General features: G+C 43.2%; 1 protein-coding gene across 1 annotated transcript in view; it reads right to left on the reverse strand.

Annotated features, from left to right (window-relative positions):
- LOC141106765 (uncharacterized) overlaps nt 1-22,081 on the reverse strand; it is a 136,032-nt gene that overhangs the window by 87,778 nt on the left and 26,173 nt on the right. Inside the window, exons 8-13 of the mRNA XM_073597692.1 lie at nt 11,474-11,496; nt 1,320-1,442; nt 921-1,109; nt 631-834; nt 323-514; nt 113-236 (exon numbers count right to left, since the gene is read on the reverse strand). Of these exons, the coding sequence (XP_073453793.1) occupies nt 113-236; nt 323-514; nt 631-834; nt 921-1,109; nt 1,320-1,442; nt 11,474-11,496 (855 nt within the window). The remainder of the gene's footprint in view (nt 1-112; nt 237-322; nt 515-630; nt 835-920; nt 1,110-1,319; nt 1,443-11,473; nt 11,497-22,081) is intronic.

A 22,081-nucleotide genomic window follows, 5' to 3' on the forward strand; every position in this document is an offset into this window, starting at 1 on the left:
TTTGCTCAAACTACATACCCTATACTTGAAGAAGCAAACTGAAAATACTTTCAGGTTTATCTAGTTAGACCTTCTGTGTTGCTGTCTCCTTTACAATAAGGTCTCCTCTTACCCGGTGATGTGAGGGGCGGCTGATCCTCCATCATGACGTCCTTGTAGAGGTCCTTGTGTCCTTCTAAATACTCCCACTCCTCCATGGAGAAATAGACAGTGACATCCTGACACCTTATAGGAACCTGACAAACACAATGATACAGTCACCATCCAGACACATCCCTTGTCTGCTACTGGATAATGTCCCAGAATTCCCAGCACCGCTCACCTCTCCTGTTAGCAACTCAATGACCTTGTTGGTGACTTCTAGAATCTTCTTCTTGCTGTTTCTCTCAAGATTCAGGAAGATAGGTGGAGACACAGTGATGGGGTTTTGTCTTTCTCTGGTTCTTGTAGACAAGCAGGGACTTTTCCTTTTTGTAATATTCTCAAGAGATGTCTTCATAACTACAGCACAGTCCTGTGATATACAACAATACATAAAATATTAGAAACCTCCTCACCTCTCCAAACTGGTTAGTATCCGATTATTAGAGATAGGGTGATGTCATATCATCATATTAGTATCCTTCTTACCTCTGCAGTCAGCAGGTGGATGATCTCCATGGCGAGATTCAATAACATCTCATTCAAAGAAAGTTTATTTTTTCCTAATTTTCCATAATTCAAGGTCTGCTGATTCTCTATCATGATGTCCTTGTAGAGATCCTTGTGTCCTTCTAAATACTCCCACTCCTCCATGGACAAATAGACAGTGACATCCTGACACCTTATAGGAATCTGACACACACAAAGATACAGTCACCATCCAGACACATCCCTTGTCTGTTACTGGATAATGTCCCAGAATTCCCGGCACTGCTCACCTCTCCTGTTAGCAGCTCAATTATCTTCTTGGTGACTTCTAGAATCTTCTTCTTGTCACATAAAGGAGGCAGGGGCACAGATGAAGGGACAGTGATGTGTCTCGGGGTTCCTCTCCATCCTTCTGACACACGGTGATGTCTACTGGAGGTAACATACTCACCGGATGTCTTCTTCACTACTGTGTAACCCTATTGAGAGACGTCATGAGAAATGTGAAATTCATTCGGGTGACATTCCCAGAATCTCCCCTGTATCAGGCCACATCATCTTCACTTCATACATTCAGCAATTATTTAATAGAAAGATGATTGTATAATATTCCCAGATTTCCCCTCAGCTCAGTGTTTTATTAGTAGAGATGAAAATGACATAATTTGACCTCCCAGAATCCTCCTCACCTCTCCAATCAGCAGGTAGATGATCTCCAGGGTGAGGTCTAATATCTTCTCTGTCATGTGACTTTGGTCTTTGTCCATCGTCATCATTGATGTGGTCATGTGATCTGTACAGGACTTTCCTCTCTGTAGATGGATAATAAATAAAGATAATAAAATAAACTCTTTCAGAACAATTAGAATTTGGAGCGATCAAAAAACGATCGACCGATTCTAATTCTGTGTGAAGAAAGCAGGCTTGCCCACTGACAGATGAATGTAAAGATAAAGAATGCCGGCATTTCCCAGCAATAGAAAAATGTTTAAAAAAATAGCGTAGGACCCCCCTCCCAGTCCATACCAGGCCCTTATCCGAGCATGCAGGTCAGGAAAGTGGAGGGGATGAGCGAGCGCCACCTCCTAAACCATACTGGGCCACATGCCCTCAACATGGGGGGATGGGTGCTTTGGGGCGGGGGGGCTTTGCCCCCCCGCCCCAAAGCACCTTGTCCCTATGTAGATGGGGACAAGGGCCTCCTTCCAAAAACCCTGGGCTGTGGTTGTCGGGGTCTGCGAGTGGGGGGGCTTATCAGAATCTGGAAGTCCCCTTTAACAAGGGTGCCCCCAGATCCTGGCCTTCCCTATGTGAATGGGTGTCTGGTACCTACCCATTCACTAAAAAGTGTCAAAAAAGTAAAAACCACAAGAAACATAAAAAAATAAAAAATAGTGTCCCTCGATGTAAATCTATTGTCAATCACGGTGCCCGCCGAATTAGAAAAATAGAAAAAAATGTAAACGCCCTGCCTTGTGGGAGGCTACCCACCGTATGCCTGCTCTGCGCTTTGAGAGTTCTTATATAGGTAAGGGGTGGGGACCACCTGGCTACTAGGGATGAGCCCGACGTCGGGTGTTCATCTGTTTGCCGAATAGTGAACAATTTGGGGTGTTTGCGGCAAATTCGAAAGCCACGGAACACCCTTTAAAAGTCTATGGGAGAAATCAAAAGTGCTAATTTTAAAGGCTTATATGCATGGTATTGTCAGAAAAAGTGTTTGGGGATCCAGGTCCTGCCCCAGGGGCATGTATCAATGCAAAAAAAGTTTTAAATACAGAGGTTTTTTTGGGGAGCAGTGATTTTAATAATGCTTGAAGTGAAACAATAAAAGTGAAATATTCCTTTAAATATCATACCTGGGGGGTGTCTATAGTATGCCTGTAAAGTGGCACATTTTTCCCGTGTTTAGAACAGTCCGAGATCAAAATTACATTTCTAAAGGAAAGAAAGTCATTTAAAAGTAATAGCGGCTATAGTGAATTGTCGGGTCTCGGCAATACAGATAAAAGTCATTGAAAAAAATGGCATGGGATCCCCCAGTCCATTACCAGGCCCTTTGGGTCCGGTATGAATATTAAGGGGAACCCCGAACCAAAATTTTTTCAAAAAATTGCGTGGTGGTCCCCCCAAATTCCATACCAGACCCTTCAGGTCTGGTATGGATATTAAGGGGAACCTTGCACCAATTTTTTTTTAAATGGTGTAGGGGTCCCCTCAAAATCCATTCCAGACCCTTCAGGTCTGGTATGGATTTTAAGGGGAACCCCTCTCCAAAATAAAAAAAATTGGTGTGGGGGTCCCCCAAAAATCCATACCAGGCCCTTAACCGAGCTCGCAACCTGGCAAGCCACAGGAAAAGAGGGGGGACAAGAGAGCGCCTCCCCTCCTGAACCATACCAGGCCACATGCCCTCAACATGGGGAGAGTGCTTTGGGGTAGCCCCCCAAAGCACCTTGTCCTCATGTTAATGGGGTCAAGGGCCTCATCCCCACAACCCTTGCCCGGTGGTTGTGGGGGTATGCGGGCGGGGGGCTTATCAGAATCTGGAAGCCCCCTTTAACAAGGGGACCCCCAGATCCTGGCCTCCACCCTTGTGCGAATTGGTAACGGGGTACAAATGTACCCCTACCATTTCACAACAAAAGTGTCAAAATGGAAAAAAAGACAAGAGACAGCTTGGGACAAGTCCTTTATTAAAAAATTTACAAAGTTCCACGAAGTCCATTCATCTTCTTCTCTCACTCCGCCGACGGACCAGAAGAACCCCCAAAAAACCAGAGGCCGCCACCGATCTGCCTCCATGGGAGGCACCCGCCGTATGACGCGTCCTTGCAGGTGACAGTTCTTTTATAAATGAGGGCGGGGCCACACGGTGATGTACCCGGGTGACCCCGCCCCCCTCTGACGCACGAGGACTTCCCAATGGCTTTCCCGGGGAGTCAGAGGGGGGCGGGGCCACCCGGTTACGTAAAATCACATTATTAAAATCACTGCTCCCGAAAAAACGTCTGTTTTTAAAACTTTTTTTGCATTGATACATGTCCCCTGAGACAGGACCCAGGTCCCCAAACACTTTTTATGACAATAACTTGCATATTAACCCTTAAAATTAGCACTTTTGATTTTTCACGTTCGTGTCCCATAGATTTTAACGGTGTTTGCGTGTTCGAACAAATTTTTTGGCTGTTCGCATGTTCTGCTGCGAACCGAACCAGGGGTTGTTCGGCTCATCCCTACTGGCTACGTCACCCGGTAGCACCGCCCCCTTCTGACATTACGTGATGTCAGAAGGGGGCAGAGCCACCGGGTGAAGTAGCCAGGTGGCCCAGACCCTTACCTATACAAGAACTGTCAAAGCGCAGAGCGAGCATATGGCAGGTGACCTCCCACAAGGCAGGGCGTTCTACTTTTGTTCTATTTTTCGGGTTCTGCGGGCGTCGTGATTGACGTTGTATTTACATCGAGTGACAATATTATTTTTTTTTTAATAAAGGACTTGTTAAAAACAGTTTCTTGTGGTTTTTACTTTTTGACACTTTTATGGTGAATGGGTAGGGGTACGATGTACCTGATACTCATTCACATGGGGGGGGGGCGGGATCGGGGGTTCCCCTTGTTAAAGGGGGCTTCCAGATTTGATAAACCCCTGCCCGCAGTCCCCGACAACCACAGTCCAGGGTTGTCCCCAACAACACGGGGAAATTAGTAACATAATGAATCTATCCAAAACCAAACAAAACAAATTTTTCCATTGTGCACATGTCCATGGATGGACAGTTGTATAAATGGCTGTATATTTAGGATGTATCTGGTCTATAAACCAAAGGCTCTGGATGGACAGTTGGGCAAATGGTTCTATATTTAGGATGCATCTGGTCTATAAACCAAAGGCTCTGGATGGACAGTTGGATAAATGGTTCTATATTTAGGATGTATCTGGTCTATAAACCAGAGGCTCTGGATGGACAGTTGGATAAATGGCTCTATATTTAGGACGTATCTGGTCTATAAACCAGAGGCTCTGGATGGACAGTTTGCTAAATGGTTCTATATTTAGGAGGTATCTGGTCTATAAACCAGAGGCTCTGGATGGACAGTTGGATAAATGGTTCTATATTTAGGATGTATCTGGTCTATAAACCAGAGGCTCTGGATGGACAGTTGGATAAATGGTTCTATATTTAGGATGTATCTGGTCTATAAACCACAGGCTCTGGATGGACAGTTGGGCAAATGGTGACTTTTACACGTGTTATGTGGGTGGCAGGAGGTTAAGCATAGCAAACAACCGTAAGTAACCACAACTACAATGACTCTCCCCATTTACACCTAAGCAGTTTGTAGCTTGAAACCCAAAGATACAAAACTCTCAATAAACAAAATCCCACAAATTTTAATAATGGCTGTTCATATATGAGCACTGATCACATATGGTGCCTGTAGCTCAATGTCTGATGCACCAAAAGCTTCATGAACTACCTTCAATGCAGAATTGGTTTTTTTTGGCCAAATGGACTTCAATGGAAACACCTGCTTTCCATTGGTCAAAACAGAAATGTCCGAAGCTTGAATACACATGTAAATGTATGAGATTTGGTTCTAATACACTCATTTATGCATGGAAAAATAAAAAATACATTCAAAGAAAAAAAAGAAAAAAATGAAAATCGCTCACCTCAGATATAAATCCAGCCTAAAAAGGATAATAGTGAAAACTTGTAATAAATCCCTCCTTCAGAAAACGTCTCCCGAATAGCCCAACACGATTACAACGCTCCAGCACAAGAGCTGAACAGGTAGACAATAAAGAAACTCAGCTTCTGTTTTTGCTAGGCAACCTATAACAGCAGGAATGGAGTTCTTGAAACGCCCACAGGGCGGGGAACCACACCCCCTCCACACAGTCAGGTAAAGTTACTGGGCATGTGCAGACCACAGCCAATGGCACGAGAGGACTTGGCTGTGTCTGTTGTCGCCCAGCAACGTAGTGTTATCTGTTGTCCAGAGACACAATGGGGGGAATTAACAAAGAGAAATACATTGGTTTTGTGGTCTAAATATTGGAGCGTTTTCCGTGCACCCAATTATAAGAGAAGTTCTATGTTGTGCTACGCCGGCTGAGACAAATCACATTAAAAGTGTTTTGTCAAAAATTCAATAAATGTCCGATTGTGTGCACCAAAATATTGAAGCCCTCGAGCCAATGTTCCAATTTAAGAAAAAAATGTAAGATATAAACCGCTACCAGAGCAATGGAAATAGTAGTGAACGTAACTTCTGTTTGGCTCCAAAATCTTAGCGCACGCATCCTAACCACCCTCAAATCTGGTGCACCATTACCATGGGACAAATTATTGAATTGGCGGGCAACACTTTCATTCATTTGTTATTAATAATTAAAGTTGAACTCCAGTTACATCGGTCCACCTTGGAGGATAAGTGTACATACTCCATACCTGAGGGGCCGCAGTGGAAGCCAAGAATCACAGTAGTAGTCGCCGCCACTTCAGTGATCGTCAGCGTCTTCCAGGTCCTGGTTGTCCTGCGACATAGTAACCACAGGGGGTCACTTTCCCAGCATGGGCTCCATTGTGACATCACCACCCCAGCCTTTCCCCCTCATCCCACTAGAGTATGTCTCGTATTCATGAACATTCACTTGCCTACTGGGCACATTCACCACCTTGCTGCCCAGGTCGATTTTCGGCTTTCAGCACTGTCGCAGTTTGAATGACAAATGTGCAGTCATGCAACACTGCATCCATACGAAATTTTTATCCTTTTTTTTTTTTTTTTGACAGATGGAGCTTTCTTTTGGTGGTATTTAATCACCACTGTGTTTTTTATTTTTTGCTAAACTAACAAAACAAGACTTTTACTTCATTTCTGTTATAAAATGTTGCAAATAAGTAGTTTTTCTTCTTTGCTGATGAGGCTGCACTGATGGGCACTGATGAGGTTGCACTGATGGGCACTGATAGGCAGCACTGATGGACACTGATGAGAAATGAGAATGTACTGATGAGGCTGCACTGATAAGGCGGCACTGATGGGCACTGAAAGGGAGCACTGATGGACACTGATATGGTGCACTGATAGACACTGATGGGGCTGCATTGATAATGAGGGCACTGTTGGGCTGGTTATTTGCTTTCCTTTCCTCACACACTGACAGCGCTGAGGAAAACAAAATGCCGATAACTGGCATTTGTTGACATGTGATCAGTTGTGATTGGACACAGCTGATCACATGGTAAAGGACAGCTGTGATGGGCCCTTCACCTCGATCTCTGATCAGCTGTGTCCAAAAGATGCACCTATTACAGACCGTGTCCAGTGCACCCCAGGGGCGGGGGGGGGGGGGCAGGGTTTTGGGAGGATGTCAATAGACACTCTCCCAGAACTGGAAAACCATACTGTAGCTGTAGTTTGGCGCGATCAGCAAGTGATTAAGGAAGGCGTTCTCTGAATGGCGGCACAGACTCCCGTGGTCACTATACAGGAAGGCAGCCACTCAGCACAGGACCCAGAAAACCTCATCAATCACTGTAGTAACAGCTGCTACCAAAGTTCTTCCATATTTTTCTACAGAGGTCCCAGAGGTATGGAGTATACCCCAATCAGACATAACATTATGGCCACAGACAAGTAAGGTGAATAACATGGATTATCTCGGTGACGATGGTTTCTGAAAGTGGGTTGGATATATTAGGCAGCAAATGACCATGTTGTCCCTAAAGTCGTTGTGTTGAAAGCAGAAAAAATGGACAAAAAGATGGATTAGAACTACATTGACAAGGGCCAAATTGTATTAACTAGATGACTGTTGTTCTCCTTCTGCCTCCCAAAAAAGGTTCATTGATTCTCCTGTCCGCATCGGGAGTATTCACATTTCTTCATCATCCTTTTTTTTGGTTTGGACATTCCCACAAATTTCATACCTCAGTATTATTGTCCTTCTACCAAATTTTCATACACCACCACCACCAAGAATTTAGCATTTTTTAAATAAGTATAACCACACAGCCTTGATGTATTGGCTTTTGTGTGTTTCTTTGAAGTACAGTCTGTCCCAATAGCCTTTTCCATTGAGGGAGAACATGAAAAAAAGAATGCAATTGAATCCCCCACCCACCAAACACAAATGTTCAGATACATTTTTCAAATGACAGTAGAACAACACAGTTTCTCTTGTTGTTCAACATTAATGATGCCCGATTTATGGTCTCACTAACGATTCAACTTCACTACAAGTAGCCACTCAATCAACAGTTCACCCAAACCCCTATAGGCTAGGTCAGTGGTCTCCAAATTGGGGTTTGAGGGCCGGATGCGGCCCTTTGCTAGCCTTTATCTGGCCCTTGGGGCAATATTCCTCCCAGTGACACCAACAGTGGGACTTAATTCCTGCCACTGACAATGATGATAGGGCACTATTCCTCCCACCAATATCAATGATGGGGAACCAATCCTTCCACTGATACCAATGATGGGGGCACTATTCCTCCTCCTACTGACCACAGGCACTATGTAACTGACCACCAACCCTGAAGCAATGTTTATTCTCACTAATGTTGGGCCCAGGACATTTTCTACCCCCCCCCCCCACTGGCCACAATCCGGCCCACCTAAAGTCTGGAGGACGGTAAACTGGCCCTTTTTTTGAAAAGTTTGGAGACTCCTGGGCTAGGTAAACAGCATCTTCTACTGGTTGGTCTGAGATTCTATTGATCATTCCACTAAGAATCAAGAATGCACTCTGGTTGTTGCGTTTGTTAAAAATATGATTTTTTTTAATATTAATCAGACATAAGATACAATATAATGCCGCGTACACACGGTCGGACTTTTCGTCTACAAAAGTCCAACGGACGCCGACGGACTAAAGCTGGCTGGTAATCCGATCGTGTGTGGGCTTCTCCGGACTTTCAGCAGACTTTTTCAGCCTCAAATCCGACGGACTTTAGATTTGAAACATGCTTCAAATCTTTACGTCGTAACTACGACGGACCCCGAAATCCGCTCGTCTGTGTGCTAGTCCGACGGACAAAAACCCATGCTAGGGCAGCTATTGGCTACTGGCTATGAACTTCCTTATTTTAGTCCGGTGTACGTCATCACGTACGAATCCGTCGGACTTTTGTGTGGTCGTGTGTAGGCAAGTCCGTTCGTTAGAAAGTCTGCTGCAAGTCCGCCGAAAGTCCGCCAGAAGTCTGTCGGACAGGCTGTCGGACTTTTGTAGACGAAAAGTCCGACCGTGTGTACGCGGCATAACAATAGTGAGTTGGTCAGATTACTGTCAGTTTTTGTTGGCTTGAGTAGATTTCTGAAACAAAGGCTGTTTCATACAATGGGGTTAAATACCATTGTTGTATTCAGTTGACAGTTTTCAACAGGCTATTGTCTCTATAGCTACAGTAAACAAGTAAGACAAAACTTGATTGAGATTCTTTCAGCTTTCAGACTAAAAGAATGACTGTTAGATTACTGTCTTAGATTGAGTAGACAATGGTTTACAGAGATGCCATTGTTGTATTCAATTCAGTTTTCAACAGTCCATTGTTTCTACAGCTACAGTAAACGACTTGTTTGAGATCCTTTCAGCTCTCAAACTGATAGAATTACTGTTAGTCGTTTTTTTTTTTTTTGGTAACAAACTTGTACAAATAAAAATGGATGAGTAGAGACCGGGACACATCATTATGCTTTGCAGGATCGGAAGCCACTTATGATAGAAGAAAAATACCACATAGTAACGAATACTAGTGCACAAACCAAAACGCACGGCACAAAATATAAACAAGGAAACTAAAAAAAAGCTAAGGGTGTTCACACACCAATCAGAGAGAAGTAAGGAGTAATAAATTATGCGGCGATTACTAAAAGGTATAATAAATTAAACGAATAAATTCAACTGAAATTGTAAAGCAACCAAGTATAAAGGAGATTCATAACGGAAAATCCAAATAATAATTGTGTCTTCATATTAATCTTCCATTACATTGTGTAACCAAAGGTTATGATGAACCATTGTTACATCAAAAAAAAAAAATGAATACAAATGACCCCACTCCCAGACTGGCTACTAGTGGAGCCCCGCAAAGAGTAAAAAATAATAACCAGGAGAGGAAAGATAATCTTCCAATAATAAGTAAAAAAAATAATATTTTCTAAAAATAAAGAGGTTCAAACAGAGCGCAGTAATAAAGTGCACACTAATAAAACACATGAAACCAATGTGTGAGTAAATAAGAGCAGCATCAATAAGTATAAATAACCATGGAGATTATTAACCTACTGAAAAATTAATATAGGTAAATAAAAAGTGCAAATATGCGATCTGTGCAGCATCAATAGAAATGAATAAGTAAAGAGCATTTAACCCTTTCATGACTAAGCCTATTTTTGAAATTTGGTGTTTAGTTAAAATCCGTATTTTTTGCTGGAAAATTACTTAGAACCCCCAAACAATATATATAAATTTTTTAGCAGAGAATCTAGAGAATAAAATAGCGATTGTTGCAATATTTTATATCACACGGTATTTGTGCAGCGGCTTTTTAAACGTAAATTTTTGGGAAAAGGGACACTTTCATGAATTTAAAAAAATCCAAACAGTAAAGTTACCCCAATTTTGTATTTGTGTTTTGTATAATGTGAAAGATGATGTTACGCTGAGTAAATAGATACCAAACATGTCACGCTTTATAATTGCACGCACTCGTGGAATGGCGACAAACTACGGTACCTAAGAACTTCCATAGGCGAAGCTTTAAATTTTTTTTTACGGTTACCAGGTTAGAGTTACAGAGGAGGTCTAGGGCTAGAATTATTGCCCTCGCTCTGACGATCGCGGTGATACCTCACATGTGTGATTTGAACACCGTTTACATATGTGTGCGCGACTTCCGTATGCGTTTTCTTCGCTGTGCGAGCTCGCGGGGACGGGGGCGCTTTAAAAAAAAGTTTTTTTCTTATTTATTTTATTTAATTATATATTTATCAATTGTGTTTTTAAAAAAAATTTTTTTGATGACTTTTATTGCTGTCACAAGGAATGTAAACATCCCTTGTAACAGTAATAGGTGGTGACAGGTACTCTTTATGGAGGGATGGGGGGTCTAAAAGACCCCCCATCCCTCCTTTGCACTTCAAAGTATTCAGATCGCCAAAAACGGCGATTCTGAATACTGTGTATTTTTTTAAAACCGGCGCCATCGGCAGCCGAGTAAACGGGAAGTGACGTCACGACGTCACTTCCGCGTTTACAATTACAAGGCTGGAACGAAGCCGCCCACAGCTTTGTTCCAGCCCGCCCCCAGCCGCCGGAGGCAGCCGATTGGTCACCGGGCCTCCCAACGATAAGATTGGCGGGAGGCGGCGGGAGGGGGGGAGACGTCCCCTCCCGCTCCTCCGGTATAACAGCCGAGCAGCTTTTAGCCGCATCGGTTGTTATATTCGGATAGCCGATTGCCGGTTCTGAACAACGGTACCAGGATGATGCCTGCAGCTGCGGGCATCATCCCGGTATAACCCCCGAAAGCCGAGGCCGCACATCTGCGTACGCTCGGCGGGAAGGGGTTAATAACATGCAAAGCTCCACAAAAGTGTAAGGAAAATAATAAAATTAATAATAGTAATTAGAGTCCAATAAGAATCAAGAAAAGTGCTGAATATAATGAACAAACGCAGTGTCCTCGGTAAAAAAGTCCCATAGATGATACAATCCAAATCGTGACAATCTCAATTAAAAAGTGTGAAAGATAGTTCATCAAAGAGTAACCGGTGCCAGCAATCAGTCTCAAGTGTGTAGAAAGATGTGGTCCCCCCAGCCTCTCACCTCATGGCTGAACGATAACAGCCCTGCAAGCAACTACAGATGATTCAATCAGCTTCACGATCCCCTTAATGGTAGTTCCCCTAGGGATCCCCTATCTTAGACCGCACTCCGTTCTCAGGTCGCTCCAGTCAATCAGCCCAGCAATGTAAAAAAAGAGGGGGAAGCACTCCATGGTGTAGTATTTTAAAGCAATAAGTTTATTAAAAGTATTCCACTTACATTTAAAAAAATAGCAAACGAGCAAAAACTGCAGCTGCCGAATGTAACCCCCCCTTTCCTCCCTGACGCGTTGCGTGACTGTCACGTCACTTTCTCAAAGGGTATGGAGACGGGCATACGAGGATGACTCATATAGCAGGAAGGTAACTATGGTAACTCCTGCTCAACAGATATCAGAACATGGCCTCCAATTACTGACTTTTCACTTTGTGAGAGCAATTCTCAAACAGTAATACAGTTAATATTAAAATGCAAAATTAAATAAATAGAAGATAATATATTCAAAGAATTGCTATCCTCTAGCGGGCAGTGATAAAATTAATATTAAAATACATGTTAAAATAAATGAATACATGGAGAATAGTATATTCAGAAAATAAACACCCTCTAGTGGGCAGTAATATATTACAAGCAACCACATAACAACTTTTGACATAAAGCTGCCATCTAGTGGACAAATTAAATACTCCAGAGCATATCACAAAGATAAAAATAAAAATACAGCGATAGAACGGTTGGTAGTATTGCAACAAATGGCTAGATACCACGCTGCAGTTAAAAAAAAATCATTGCAATGTTCTTGAGATATCATAACCAATATAACTCAGAAGGATTAATTACAAATTAAATGTATAGAAATATCTCATACAAAGCTCCAAGAGGCCAAATTAATTTGAGCTGAAATCAAGCAATAGTAACACAAAAGCAGACAACACCAGCTCCTACTGTATGGTATCCAATAAATAACTGATAATTAATAATAGTGATAAATTTAGCAGGAAAAGCAATGGTACTAGTCATTTCCATAATTAAAAATAGGAGAAGGTAAAGAGACTGAAGATACTAAAAAGAGTGGAACTAGAAGAAATATAGGGATTCATTCATCTGAAATGAAACAATTGAGATCAAATTCCACATTGTGTCCTAGCGGTGTCAATGTACGAAGCTCATAGATCCAGCGAGATTCTGACTGGCTAAGTTTTATTACTTTATTGTCACCCCTCCAATGGGGTTTATATCTATCTATTCCCCATACTTTCAACGAGGAGGGGTCTCTATTGTGGAATTGATCATAGTGTCTCGACAAACTGTGTTTTGGGTAACTATTCTTTAAATTTTCGGTATGTTTCCTAAGTCTCTTCCACAGTTCCCTTTTAGTTCGTCCAACGTACTGGATCTGACACGGACATTCCAGAAGGTACACCACCCCTTCTGTTCGGCAGGATATAAATTCTTTTATCTGGTACTCTCTATTAGTAACGGTGGATTTGAAGCTACATTTTTTTCTTCTTTGTTTCATCTGTATGTCTACATGTGTAACATAAAAACTGGATCATATATAGCCCTAAAGCTGATACACAGACCAGAGGTAGACAGACAGGGCATGAAACATTACTGCAGATTCATGACACAACCACTGCACAGAACAACGTCCCTTGTCTTCTCGCTTTTCCACTCGGGGTCCGGAACACGAGTGGTTTCATTTCAGAGCCAGACAAGTTTTCGGGTTTTATTCCGTATCCCTGTGTGACACCTCCATCCAACATCTGAAGTGATCCAGAGACCGGAGACACTACATATCAGAAGGTCCTACAGTCCCCCGCAGAGGGTAATCTGTCTGCTCGAATGACCCTGCGCTGGAGGGGATCCACCTTTTTTGGTAAGGGTCTCCACACACAGATTGCCACTCTGACACTGTGATCCATCTTTCCACCATCCATGCCCCAGGGAGCTTCATAGCATTTTATCTGTATCATCTCCCATTTTGGAACTCACTTACCTGTGTACATTTATTTATTTATGTTACACTCACAACTCAATGTGGACATTACGTTATGTTTGATTTATTGCAATTTGGGAGTTGGATGTATTTTTTCACGTCGTAATTTATTGTCCACTATATCACATTTAGATATTTGTGTATACATACTATGTATGATCCTTTATATCCACTTATAGCGCAACGTTATTTTTATTAGTTTTTATTAGTTTTGAAGTTTTTACCATAGAGATATTAGATGGTCTTTAGTTGCTGCTTTTACATACAATCTAGCGCTGTATTTTTTCCTTTTTCCATTTACATGTGTAACATGTCTTACAAGGATAGAATCCTTTCCCATCAAAGAAGGAAAACTTTTTTTGGGTAGGGGGGATCCAGCATTCTTTGCAACAAGATCCCTCAGCGTTGGCGCTCTTCGATACGTGAATTTTGGCTTTTCCGGTAATATTGTTCCCAAATGTCGGTCAGCTTTCACAATGTTCCAATATTTATTAAATATTTTTTTCTATTTGTTTATGCTGCATGCTGTAATCCATACCTAATGGTACAGCAGTTTCCCTCTGTCCAAGGCCCCTACATCTTTAATTCTTTCCTTAATAAAGCTAGAACGATATCCCTTTTGGACAAATCTTTCACCAATAAATTCTGCTTGTTTTATAAACACTTCCTGTTTAGTACAATTCCTTTTCAACCAACCCATCGCATCATTTCCTGTTTGCAATACCTTCTGGGAAGGGGCAGCAACTTCCTCTGACACTGCCGTTGCTATGGAAACCTGACCTGAAACCTATTACACTGCTTATGCTGCATTGAGCATGTGTGAGATCTACAAGGATGAGATCCAGGAAGAAATACAGTCTGGCTTCACATGCCCACACTTAAGATGGCCACGGCCTGCTGTAAGTTTATAAAATAACAAACTACTGCTATAAACTAACAAAACAGACCTTAGTTTACAGACTAGCTTTACTAGAATACATTAAGCTTGTGTATTATAGGGGTATTTTTATTTAAAAAGTATCATTTCGGCCGGAACACCACTTTACGATCCTGCAAGTCCTTTAAAACCATTCTTCGAAATACCTCAATATGTCCCTCTGTTCCCAATGGGGGATTAAATAACGATTTGTTCTTCAAATCGCTGAACTTGATCTCACTTTCCACAGTATTATTCCTTGATATGTTCTCTCCTGGTTTATTCAACATATATTTCTTAATATGAAGACTCCTAACAAATTTGTTGATATCTACTAGGGATGAGCCGAACACCCCCCTGTTCGGTTCGCACCAGAACATGCGAACAGGAAAAAAATTCGTTCGAACACGCGAACACCGTTAAAGTCTATGGGACACGAACATGAATAATCAAAAGTGCTAATTTTAAAGGCTAATATGCAAGTTATTGTCAATAAAAGTGTTTGGGGACCTGGGTCCTGCCCCAGGGGACATGGATCAATGCAAAAAAAAGTTTTAAAAACGGCCGTTTTTTCAGGAGCAGTGATTTTAAAAATGCTTAAAGTCAAACAATAAAAGTGTAATATCCCTTTAAATTTCATACCTGGGGGGTGTCTATAGTATGCCTGTAAAGGGGCGCATGTTTCCCGTGTTTAGAACAGTCTGACAGCAAAATTACATTTTGAAGGAAAAAACTCATTTAAAACTACCGCGGCTATTGCATTGCCGACAATACACATAGAAGTTCATTGATAAAAACGGCATGGGAATTCCCCACAGGGCAACCCCGAACCAAAATTAAAAAAAAAAAATGATGTGGGGGTCCCCCTAAATTCCATACAAGGCCCTTCAGGTCTGGTATGGATATTAAGGGGAACCCCAGCCAAAATTTAAAAAAAAAATTGACGTGGGGTTCCCCCTAAATTCCATACCAGACCCTTCAGGTCTGGTATGGATTTTAAGGGGAACCCCGCGCCAAAAAAAAAAAAAAAAAACGGCGTGGGGTCCCCCTAAAAATCCATACCAGACCCTTATCCGAGCACGCAACCTGGCAGGCCGCAGGAAAAGAGGGGGGGGACGAGAGTGCGGCCCCCCCCCCCTCCTGAACCGTACCAGGCCACATGCCCTCAACATTGGGAGGGTGCTTTGGGGTAGCCCCCCAAAGCACCTTGTCCCCATGTTGATGAAGACAAGGGCCTCATCCTCACAACCGTGGCCGGTGGTTGTGGGGGTCTGCGGGCGGGGGGCTTATCGGAATCTGGAAGCCCCCTTTACCAAGGGGACCCCCAGATCCCGGCCCCCCCCCTGTGTGAAATGGTAAGGGGTTACTTACCCCTACCATTTCACTAAAAAACTGTCAAAAATGTTAAAAATGACAAGAGACAGTTTTTGACAATTCCTTTATTTAAATGCTTCTTCTTTCTTCCTTCATCTTCTTCTTCTTCTGGTTCTTCTGGCTCTTCTGGTTCTTCCTCCGGCGTTCTCGTCCAGCATCTCCTCCGCGGCGTCTTCTATCTTCTTCTCCTCGGGCCGCTCCGCACCCATGGCATGAGGGGGGAGGCTCCCGCTCTTCTCTTCATCTTCTTCTTCATCTTCATCTTCTTCTTCATCTTCTTCTTCTTCTTCTTCTTCTCTTCTTCATCTCTTCTTCCTTCTTCATTTCTTCTGCGGGCCGCTCCGCATCCATGCATGGAGGGAGGCTCCCGCTGTGTGACGGCGTCTCTTCGTCTGACGGTTCTTAAATAACGGGGGGCGGGGCCACCCGGTGACCCCGCCCCCCTCTGACGCACGGGACATGACGGGACTTCCCTGTGGCATTCCCCGTGACGTCACAGGGAAGTCCCGTCAATTCACCGTGCGTCAGAGGGGGGGCGGGGTCACCGGATGGCCCCGCCCCCCGTTATTTAAGAACCGTCAGACGAAGAGACGCCGTCACACAGCGGGAGCCTCCCTCCATGCATGGATGCGGAGCGGCCCGCAGAAGAAATGAAGAAGGAAGAAGAGATGAAGAAGAAGAAGAAGATGAAGAAGAAGATGAAGATGAAGAAGAAGATGAAGAGAAGAGCGGGAGCCTCCCCCCTCATGCCATGGGTGCGGAGCGGCCCGAGGAGAAGAAGATAGAAGACGCCGCGGAGGAGATGCTGGACGAGAACGCCGGAGGAAGAACCAGAAGAGCCAGAAGAACCAGAAGAAGAAGAAGATGAAGGAAGAAAGAAGAAGCATTTAAATAAAGGAATTGTCAAAAACTGTCTCTTGTCATTTTTAACATTTTTGACAGTTTTTTAGTGAAATGGTAGGGGTAAGTAACCCCTTACCATTTCACACAGGGGGGGGGCCGGGATCTGGGGGTCCCCTTGGTAAAGGGGGCTTCCAGATTCCGATAAGCCCCCCGCCCGCAGACCCCCACAACCACCGGCCACGGTTGTGGGGATGAGGCCCTTGTCTTCATCAACATGGGGACAAGGTGCTTTGGGGGGCTACCCCAAAGCACCCTCCCAATGTTGAGGGCATGTGGCCTGGTACGGTTCAGGAGGGGGGGGGGGCCGCACTCTCGTCCCCCCCTCTTTTCCTGCGGCCTGCCAGGTTGCGTGCTCGGATAAGGGTCTGGTATGGATTTTTAGGGGGACCCCACGCCGTTTTTTTTTTTTTTTTTTTGGCGCGGGGTTCCCCTTAAAATCCATACCAGACCTGAAGGGTCTGGTATGGAATTTAGGGGGAACCCCACGTCAATTTTTTTTTTAAATTTTGGCTGGGGTTCCCCTTAATATCCATACCAGACCCGAAGGGCCTTGTATGGAATTTAGGGGGACCCCCACATCATTTTTTTTTTTTAATTTTGGTTCGGGGTTGCCCTGTGGGGAATTCCCATGCCGTTTTTATCAATGAACTTCTATGTGTATTGTCGGCAATGCAATAGCCGCGGTAGTTTTAAATGAGTTTTTTCCTTCAAAATGTCATTTTGCTGTCAGACTGTTCTAAACACGGGAAACATGCGCCCCTTTACAGGCATACTATAGACACCCCCCAGGTACGAAATTTAAAGGGATATTACACTTTTATTGTTTGACTTTAAGCATTAATAAAATCACTGCTCCTGAAAAAACGTCCGTTTTTAAAACTTTTTTTTGCATTGATCCATGTCCCCTGGGGCAGGACCCAGGTCCCCAAACACTTTTTATGACAATAACTTGCATATAAGCCTTTAAAATTAGCACTTTTGATTTCTCCCATAGACTTTTAAAGGGTGTTCCGCGGCATTCGAATTTGCCGCGAACACCCCAAATTGTTCGCTGTTCGGCGAACTTGCGAACAGCCAATGTTCGAGTAGAACATGAGTTCGACTCGAACTCGAAGCTCATCCCTAATATCTACATATACATTGAATTTATTCAAGTTCTTTTTTGGTGCGAATTTTAGACTTTTGTCCAAAATTTCATCTTTCGTTAGTTCCACTCCACTAATGTTTACTATCCCTTCTCCTATTAATCTCTTTTTCTTCTGCTTTTTTGTTCCTGCTCTGCATCCGCGCCTTGTTTTACGTTTCTTCCAGATGTTTTTTTTAACCTCTCTTTGGAGATCTCCTTGCTCTTTCTTCCCGATCCACATTGCTCTGCTGTTCCCGATTACTTTCTTCCCTTCTTGTTTCTTTCCTCAATGTGCGATCTGGACTCCTCCTGACTGATCTTCGTGATCCATTCTCCATCTGGTGACGCCTGGGAGACTCCCGGTGTCTCATCTCTAAAAAACGTCTCGGAGTTCTGTCACGTCCCCCATATTGATATTTTGGTGTTCTTCCTCTTTCATAATGATCCTTAGGGGTCTGTCCTCCTTCATCAAGCCTTCTCAAAAGTTCATACAGATTATATGTTGGAATATTGTACTGATTTTCATAATATGCTTGTTCTCGTCTTCCATCATAATAATGTGGCCTGATGTCTCTCCTCCTATTTTCATAACTATGACTCTCATAGTTTCTCCAGGGTGGTGTTGGTGGCTCTCTTCTATCCGATACCTGTTGGAAAAAAAAGTTAATGCTCATTCCAATAGAAAGGTGTCAGAACACCGAGAGCATTGCTGTTTGATGTGTATGGGGCTGAGTAGCCGATGACTGGTCAGGGTGCCTAAGCCAACCCATGTCCACAGCACAATGGAAGAAGATGGCCTGGTCTGATGAATTTGAAGAATGGTTTGATTAAAACAATGAGTGGGACTCGGCCTCCAAATTCTGTAGATCTCAATCCAATCTAGCATGTGTGGGATGTGCTGGAAAAAAAAAGTAAAATCCATGGAAGGCACTACCTCACAACTTACAGGAAGTGGTGATAAATCTCTTTAACGGGATCCTGGATAGCATTAACAACACAAAAGGGATCAAATCCTTCCGGGAGGCGGGGCGAGGTTTCGTGATTGGCTGTCGCAGCGGTCATATGATCGGAAAGCTCCCTACTGCTAGTATGCACCGGGAGCTTTCCAGTACCTGCAGGCTAGCATTCTGGGAGCGCGCTCTCAGCATGGTAAGTTGTTTTAACTGGACCTCATCTATGCGGCTGCTCGGCATTAAGGTCCACCCATATGCGGCCGGCATCAACGGGTTAAATATACAGTATGTATACTGTATATTTTATATGACCTCCCTGGTGTTCCTCTAAATGTAATTTAGATATGGCTCTTCCTACCCTGAGAACACCAATATGGATTCCCAACAAGGCGAGACCTTTACTGGACTCACCTACAATTTTTCTGCACTGGTTACATACACCAATGGCCAACACTGAAAATGTAGAATTTGTCTAGTTTAGAGTGATATAAAAAGTTCTGAAACCCGTCATATTATATATCATTTTATTCCGAATTTACTGCTACATACATTTCTATACTATTTAACATCATGTCTATTAAAACTGGAATGATACATGCAGGGGCGGACTGACCATTCGGGCACTCGGGCACTGCCCGAGGGCCCCATGCCACTAAGGGGCCCCATCAGGGTTGCCAGCCTTAATAAAACCAGGGACAGTATGTACAAATCTGTGTTTTTTAAAAAAAATCCCAAGATTATAGCTGCCCCCGCCTCTCCAGTACCTTTTCAGCATACTGTGTGTGTATATTGTGTGTCTGTGTGTGTATACTGTATGTGTGTGTGTATGTGTGTATACTGTGTGGCCCCATAATCTATTGCCTGGGGGCCCCATAATCTTCTCCTATTGCCCGAGGGCCCCATAATCTCCTATTGCCCGGGGGCCCCATGAGTTGTCAGTCCGCCCCTGGATACATGCTTGTATTCTTTCCTTCAAGCCAACATGAAATTGATTCTTTTAAATTGTTCTTTCACTTACTCACAAACACTTTGTGTTGTGAGTTCTTTGACGTCATCTGATGTTCTCCTTCTGCCTACCAAAAACGTCATTTGATTCTTCTGTCCGCATCGGGAGCATTCACATTTCTTTTTTTTTTTGTGTCATCTGTTGTTCTCCTTCTGCCTCCCAAAAAAGGTTCATTGATTCTTCTGTCCGCATCGGGAGTATTTACATTTCTTCATCTTCTTTTTTTTTGGTTTGGACATTCCCACAAATTTCATACCTCAGTATTTATGTCCTTCTACCTAAATTTTCTTACACCACCACCACCAAGAATTTAGCATTTTTTAAATAAGTATAACCACACAGCCTTGATGTATTGGCTTTTGTGTGTTTCTTTGAAGTACAGTCTGTCCCAATAGCCTTTTCCATTGAGGGAGAACATGAAAAAAAGAATGCAATTGAACCCCCCACCCACCAAACACCAAACACAAATGTTCAGATACATTTTTCAAATGACAGTAGAACAACACAGTTTCTCTTGTTGTTCAACATTAATGATGCCCGATTTATGGTCTCACTAACGATTCAAGTTCACTACAAGTAGCCACTCAATCAACAGTTCACCCAAACCCCTATTGGCTAGGTCAGTGGTCTCCAAATTGGGGTTTGAGGGCCGGATGCGGCCCTTTGCTAGCCTTTATCTGGCCCTTGGGGCAATATTCCTCCCAGTGACACCAACAGTGGGACTTAATTCCTGCCACTGACAATGATGATAGGGCACTATTCCTCCCACTAATATCAATGATGGGGAACTAATCCTTCCACTGATACCAATGATGGGGCACTATTCCTCCTCCTACTGACCACAGGCACTATGTAACTGACAAAGAAATAAAAAGAGAAAAGGGCGCACCAGCCATGTGCATTATCTTTTGTAAAACATTTATTGAGTAAAATGATAAAGGAAATTACTCACAAGCAGTAGTAAATCATGTGCCGTAAACCTTGGACATCAACTAACAGCGAGAGGTTAAAATGATGAACGAAGCCTTCCAAAGGTCTTTTAGAGGAATATATAGCACTGCTTGCTAACGCGTTTCGAAGGGCTCGTCCCTTCTTCATCAGAGCTCAGCAGTCACTATTAACTGACCACCAACCCGGAAGCAATTTTATTCTCACTAATGTTGGTCCCAGGACATTTTCTACCCCCCCACTGGCCACAATCCAGGCCCCCCTAAAGTCTGGAGGACGGTAAACTGGCCCTTTGTTTGAAAAGTTTGGAGACTCCTGGGCTAGGTAAACAGCATCTTCTATTGGTTGGCCTGAGATTCTATTGATCAGTCCACTAAGAATGAAGAATGCACTCTGGTTGCTGTGTGTGTTGTGTTTGTTAAAAATAGGATTTTTTTTATAATAATCAGACATAAGATACATGGAACAATATTACAATAGTGAGTTGGTCAGATTACTGTCAGTTTGTTTTGGCTTGAGTAGATTTCTCAAACAAAGGCTGTTTCATACAATGGGGTTAAATACCATTGTTGTATTCAGTTGACAGTTTTCAACAGGCTATTGTCTCTATAGCTACAGTAAACAAGTAAGACATTACTTGATTGAGATACTTTCAGCTCTCAAACTAAAAGAATGACTGTTAGATTACTGTCTTAGATTGAGTAGACAATGGTTTACATAGATGACATTGTTGTATTCAATTCAGTTTTCAACAGTCCATTGTTTCTACAGCTACAGTAAACGACTTGTTTGAGATCCTTTCAGCTCTCAAACTGAAAGAATGACTGTTAGTCGGTTGTTATGGAAACAAGTTTGTAACCATTAATTTTTGGTAACAAGCTTGTACAAATAAAAATGGATGAGTAGAGACTGGGACACATCATCATGCTTTGTAAGATCAGAAGCCACTCATGATAGATTTCCTTTAGAAATTTAATTTTGCTGCAGTACTGTTATAAACATGGGAAAGATGCGCTACTTTACATGCAGACTTATGCCGCCTACACACGAGCAGACCTTACGGCAGACTTTGTCCTGCAGACTTTTACGACGGACTTTCCGAATGAACGGACTTGCCTACACACGATCAACCAAAGTCCGACGGATTCGTACGTGATGACGTACGACCGGACTAAAACAAGGAAGTTGATAGCCAGTAGCCAATAGCTGCCCTAGCGTCGGTTTTTGTCCGTCGGACTAACATACAGACGAGCGGACTTTTCGACCGGACTCGAGTCCGTCGGAAAGATTTGAAACATGTTTCATTTCTAGGTCCATCGAACTTTTGGGGGAAAAAAGTCCGCTGGAGCCCACACACGATCGAATTGTCCGACGGACTCCGGT

The sequence above is a fragment of the Aquarana catesbeiana genome, linkage group LG08 (assembly GCF_042186555.1).
Source record: "Aquarana catesbeiana isolate 2022-GZ linkage group LG08, ASM4218655v1, whole genome shotgun sequence".
NCBI classification, from domain to species: Eukaryota; Metazoa; Chordata; class Amphibia; order Anura; family Ranidae; genus Aquarana; species Aquarana catesbeiana.